Source organism: Phaenicophaeus curvirostris, chromosome 4 (assembly GCF_032191515.1).
Source record: "Phaenicophaeus curvirostris isolate KB17595 chromosome 4, BPBGC_Pcur_1.0, whole genome shotgun sequence".
Lineage (NCBI taxonomy): Eukaryota > Metazoa > Chordata > Aves > Cuculiformes > Cuculidae > Phaenicophaeus > Phaenicophaeus curvirostris.
This window is the reverse complement of record NC_091395.1, coordinates 52,890,693-52,896,692: the sequence shown is the minus strand read 5'-3', so window position 1 is coordinate 52,896,692 and position 6,000 is coordinate 52,890,693. Positions and strand designations below refer to the sequence as shown.

Genomic DNA, 6,000 nt, shown 5'->3' with positions numbered 1-6,000 from the left:
TGAGCAATGTAACATTTTCTATTATAGTTCTTTTTAAAAAGTGTAAGTTCAACACTGAAAAGCTACTAGAGGATTATCTGTACTGTGATATTTTTATACACCGAGTTTCTCCTCCAGAGAACGTCACGCACTGTTGACCCTTCACAGCAAGCCAACTCCTGCCTTTAGTGAGGGATGTGCTCCCAAACCCCTTGGCCTGGCGAGGTCCAGTGTGAATAAACTGCTCATAATTGAGTTATTCTGGGGCAAGTGAGCGCCTTTCAACCCCGTCTTAAAAATCACCAAAAATAAAATTAATCAAGAGGTATTGGACACTTAAGGGCCTAAAGCATATCCTGGCTGTGTGAGGTCCTGTCTACAGCAGCGCACAGTATTGTGAGACGCCCCACAGGCTGTGAGAGACCAATCACAGCCACAGGCCAAGAGGAGGCAGATGGTGGGAAGAAACTATGATGTGGGCAAGCTGACCTTTGAGAGACTGCCTCAGTCCTCCATCCACGGTCAAGCTGGACCTAGAGAAGCGCTTCACCCCAGAGGGCCATTCCTGATCTTTGAGAAAGGGGCTGGATGTCACCTACCCTGCCCAGCACACAGGGAGAAGGCCAAGAAGGAGAGGAGAAGGGTAAAAGGAGCAATTAGTAGCTTCTCTTGTGGCTTGCAGAAGGTGGTTAGGAAAGCTGGGGAGTATGAGATACGTGTTCAGGAGAGTCCACGCTGATGAGGTAGCACTGAGGATGGTCAAAAGCAGAGTGAACTTTCTTTCCAAAAACGGGTACCCTGTACCTGCCAGTGAGCAAATGTTGCCTCAAGGAGAGCTGGTTCAGGCTGTGAAGGATGCCAGCACTGGCCTGAGCAACTGGAGATGGAAACACCCTGACACAGAAAGGAAAGGGTATCATTTCTTTGGCATTGCGTATTTTTGGAGTGCATCAATTTGGAGTGACAATGAACTCATTGTCACTGAACCTTAAAAATTAAACCTTAATTTAAACCTGTCACTGAACCTTAAAATTAAAGGTTTTCAGTGCACTGATTTTTTTTCTTTAAAGTTGGCATCTACTTCCAGTGTTGTATACAGCTGTGAATTGGTTTCTCCTTTAGCACAGATCTTTTTTGCAGTTCTTCATTAGTCTGGACCCCCTGAGTACTTACAATAGAAGGTTAAACTAGGCTCTTCTTACCCAACCCCTCCCTGAATGCACCACTGGTTGTTAAGACCAGCACATTGCCTCATCTATTTCAAGGAATGGATACAAAACAAATGAAAGCAAAACCAAGAAAAGGCAATTTAAAGCCTCTGATGCTACTTAATGTGGCTGCAGAATAGGAGTAGACAAAGCAAAATCTGCAAAAGGACAATTTGTTTTTAGCAATCTGTTTTAACGAAAACTGTCATGATCAACTCTAATCCCCTATAAATCTAGATAAATACAGTGTCTATCTGATATACAAAACAATTTTTATCTATTAGAAATGCTTGTTATTGTTCTGGGTCTTTGAAGGATTCTGCTGTTGATGAGCCCTGCGGTTTTACCTGGGAAGCTTAATTTCCTGGCAGAGCTGGCTAAAGGAAGTCCATGAATTTGCCATCTTGTCCACTATTCTAAGGTAGCATTTATAATTATGTTATTTTCTGCAAGGAAATGGGAGACCACTTCTTTTTTTTTGTTATAACTGTGCAGACTTGTTCTTAAATCTACTATTCAGGGAAAGCAAACCATACCCAGCTGTCCTGGGTCCAGACCTGGGCTTGTTACAATAGGGAAACAAGCTAGTAGCTGCTGTGCCGTTTGACGTTTTTGCAGTTTTTAAATGACCTTTCCTCTAGAACTAGATGAAATGAACTGCAATTTCCCTTTAAGAGTGCTATGAAGGATTTGCAAATAACAGGGACTGGGAAGTCCCATAGAGCAGGTCTTGAAATGGGTTTCTTTCTGTTAACTGGGACATGGTAGGATAAGGAAGCTGAAATGTATGCAGGATGTGTTCAAATGTGCTTTGGACTCTTAAATGACAGCAGGATAAGTATGTTTAACAAATAGTCTCTCCTAAATTAAGTGGTTGCTACTGTTGTATGAGGTTCTTCTCACTGCCATCAATCTCCAGATCCATCTTGCATACCTCTATTGAAGACTTCGTCCTGTGATCCTGGATGGTCAGTCCCTTCGTAATATGAGTTCCCATTGTGAAGGAAAGTCCCCACTGCACGCCCTTGACGAGCATGTCCTACTGCATCACTGAATACCTTGTTTATTTGCTCTTCGGATGGCATCCACCAGTCTGGGTTGGAAGTACAATGCATCCTAATGAACTCTGCAGAAAAACATGCAAGGGAAAAAAAAAACTTGTCTTCGCAGCATCTGTTATTGCCCTGGCATCAAAAGTTCATGAGAAGGGGGCATTACTGCTCTACTTAAGCAGAAGTAAAATCTTATGGGGGATGCCATGATAATGCCACTTGGACCTATTTTATTTCTGTACAAGTGTGTTTCTCCACATGCAGTGTATGTACTTATACCTGAACTAATTATGCAATGCATGTGACATGGAGACAAAATCCCTTCTTGAAGAAATAAAAAGAACTACTTTGAAGTGATGGCTGTGGTTCAGCATGTGCTACGCATGTGAAAGTTAACATGAATCAAGATGCATTTCCTTTGATTCCTGCTATGTGCTTATACCTTAAGGTGATCCCTCTCACGGCTCTTTATGATCTCCCTCTGCTGGCTGCTTCATCATCTGCAGGCTGCGGTAGCCCACAACCTGCTTGGAAATGTCACTCCCATTATTTCAGTTTGATGCGCCTTTCTGTTTGGAATATTTTTCATTTAAGTCCTGCTCTTTCCATCTTCCTGAATCTGACACCTATTTTTCAGAGACTAAATTGGCCTTAGAAATAGCTAAACGAGATGAGAAGGCTAATTCGAGAAGCCTTGCAATAGTTTTCAATGCCAGAGAAAATGAATTGTACTGCATGTAATTTGGCTATTTAAGTAGCTGCTGCTTCCACATACAGTTATTTATATGTGATGATTACATTTTTTATAATTTATTTTTCCAATTCTTTGACATGCAATATGCTAAACTTGCAGAAGGTGTCTTACCAATTCTGGAGTTATAAATGCTAGACATAGCTCAAATAGGTGTATTTGGACTTAGAAACATCCAAACACGATTTTAAATGTGAGGGCACCTTATTAGATATATTGGATACACTGTACCTCATCCAGTAACTGTGCTTTATTTATTCTGTAACATTAGTTATTCCCTCATGCAGTATTGTGTGCCCCAGGATATTTTAAAATTCTATTTTCTACTCTTGACAAGCCAACAGCACAATAAGTGGCGTCAGGTAACTCCATTACTGACACCATATCTTGAGACCAGGGAATGCTGTGCTTTCACGTAAGTTCCTGCGCCTGCAATGTATCTCATCTGTTGGACAATTAGGACGTGTTTTTTACATATCTCCTCTAGTGATGTGTCTGCAGAAGTGATTGCTATCTTGGTTTTTCATTTCCCTGGAAATCCACACAGGCAGCAGTAATTCCTACGTAGTTATGTTCACGCAAGTCTCTGTAGCCTGGCGTTTTCCTCAGAGAAATGGTTACCACATAAAGGAGTAATGCTATAACTTAAGCATGCCAGGCTGCTTTAAAGCTGGTTCCAGACATCAGTCAGTTCTAGGAATACATTAAAAATGTTTATAGATGTTTAAACTACTCCGAGTGCAGAGAGAGAAGCTGTTTGTGTTCCTTGCTGAAGTGAGAAGGCATAACTGAACGTGCTGAGAAGGAGCACTTCACGTGTTCCGTATGTCCAGGACCCCAGAAAGGAGAGTGACCACAAACAAAAGCCCATCTATAGGTGGATTTACTGTTAGTCTTGATAGATGGCAGGGAAAAGAAAGGATCAGAAAAGGGTATTAACACCCTGCTTGTGCATAAATTATTAACTGAAATTTAAAGTAATTTAGTAAATAGTTAATGAACATGTATTCAGCCTTCAGTTTGGAGAACTTCTAGGCACCTGAATCTCACTCCAGACCTCTGTGCAGCACAGTGTATAAGGTCCAGTAAAGTATCATATAGCAGGTTAATAGGTCCCTTTATAGTTAAAAAAAAAGAGCCTCTTTGCCTAAGTTAGCTGTAAAACCTGAGTTCATTACCTGATTATATCAAAGTACCCCCAGCTACAAGTCTAATTTACCTGGCCTCGTTGGATTCCTCTAGCCTAGATAGGAAGATACTCTGCCTGATGTATATAACTACTTTGGACTCCTGTTGGATCACTGACCCAAACAGAGCTTTATACACTGCATTTATTAGTAAAAAATTCTTGAAGTTGTAAGAAACCAAAATTTTGTGTATGTGCTGACAAGCTATTATGAAGTTAACTATGAGTTAATTGAAGAAATGATAAGTGTATGCATTTATAAAATGCAGATGCTGATGCTACAGACTTGTTTCTAACTGAGCTTTAAAAAGTCCCATTTTGTATGTTTTGTTATAAAACCCAATACCAGGCCTTCCAAACAATTTTAGGAAACCAAAGTATGAACTGCCACAACAGATCATTCTTCTCAATCTGGATCCTTTCTCTGTATTGTCCAATGTCCTCACTCTCTGACATGGTGACATGCTTGCAAAACTCCCCCTCCTTTTCAGGCAAAAAAGGAGGGGTGAGTCATTGCCTAATTTTTTCAGTCAAAGCTGCACAAGTACTCCAAAAAAAGTAGTGAAATCCTTGACAAAACATTTGTGTACACTTTGTATCTACTTAACTGCTAGATGTTCTTGCCCCTACAAAATGTTCAAACCTGTTCTGAAACTTGGTTAGCTTTTAACTCCAATGATGCATTGTGGATTTGAGTGCAATATGCTTATAACACATTAGGCTACAAATATTCATTTGGTTAATTTTGATGTGCTAAAGAATGTTCTGTTAGTTTATTACAACAGTAATCATGATTGTGTGATTTTTCTTTCTTCTTGTTTCAAGTATATCGGTGTCACGTGCCCTCGTATTTGTCTCCTCTCATAAACAAGCAGCCCTGTTTTCTTCCCATTCAAAAAAAAAAGCACATATATAATACATACATACATATGTATATATGTATGTATAAAAAAAAAAGAAAGTGGAGGGTTTCTGGCTGCTTGTCACCTGTCTGTGAAACCCCTTCTAATTCTGCAACAGCCAAATGCTTCTACTGAGCCAGAGCCAATGTGGTGAAATGAGATCACATATGGTGGACACTGAGCGAAAAGATGCAGTACCTCTGAGACATGTTACTTTTACTGGATCCAGAGGACGTCTTTCAGGACCTGTCTCTCCTGACTGCACTGACCTTTTCCTTTTTCCAAGGCCGCATGAGTACTTAAGCTCATCGGTTGTGAAAACAAATCTGATGAGATAGCGAAGGAGCCGTCGTCCATCTTTCTTGGAAGAATTTACAGCCTCATCCCACTGTTTACTAGTGATGTAGACGGGGTAGTTGTTCAGCAACTGCTTGCTCCCCTGAAAAAATGAAATATTTCCATTGCTTATTTTACAAAGGAAATAAGTAAAGATGTCAGTTGCAATAAAAGAATATGCTTTTTAACTAGCCACGATACTGACAGTGAAACATATCCTGAAGTGAACACGTAATTGCTTTTACTGAGAATGAATGCTTTTTAAAATTACATTTCCATTTTCTAGAATTCAAATTTGGTGAGGTACAAGAAATATATTTGGAGAGATGGCTATTGATAATCTCCACTTTAACAAGCAGGTTAAAAAGAGTTAAGAACCAGTGACTGGGTATACCATTTAAATATTACCTTTCTTCTTAATCTGTTCAAATGCATCAAAAGGGTCTTTGAACAGTGTGATCAAATGGATCACTTCATCGCAGCTGATAGTTTACTTCAGAGGTGACTCTTTTGGTTTGTTTTTAGAATAAATTTATTACTTCTGTAGAACACACCTGAAACTTGACAGCAGTTATGTTACTGTGAA

The 6,000-nt window shown here is 39.9% G+C and overlaps 1 protein-coding gene across 1 annotated transcript in view; it reads right to left on the bottom strand.

Moving 5' to 3' along the window:
• Positions 1-397: 397 nt before the first annotated feature.
• BEND4 (BEN domain containing 4) overlaps positions 398-6,000 on the bottom strand; it is a 30,763-nt gene continuing 25,160 nt past the window's right edge. The window contains exons 4-6 of the mRNA XM_069856123.1: positions 5,277-5,517; positions 1,005-2,313; positions 398-960 (exon numbers count right to left, since the gene is read on the bottom strand). Coding sequence (XP_069712224.1) covers positions 2,096-2,313; positions 5,277-5,517 — 459 coding nt within the window. The 3' untranslated portion in view covers positions 398-960; positions 1,005-2,095. The remainder of the gene's footprint in view (positions 961-1,004; positions 2,314-5,276; positions 5,518-6,000) is intronic.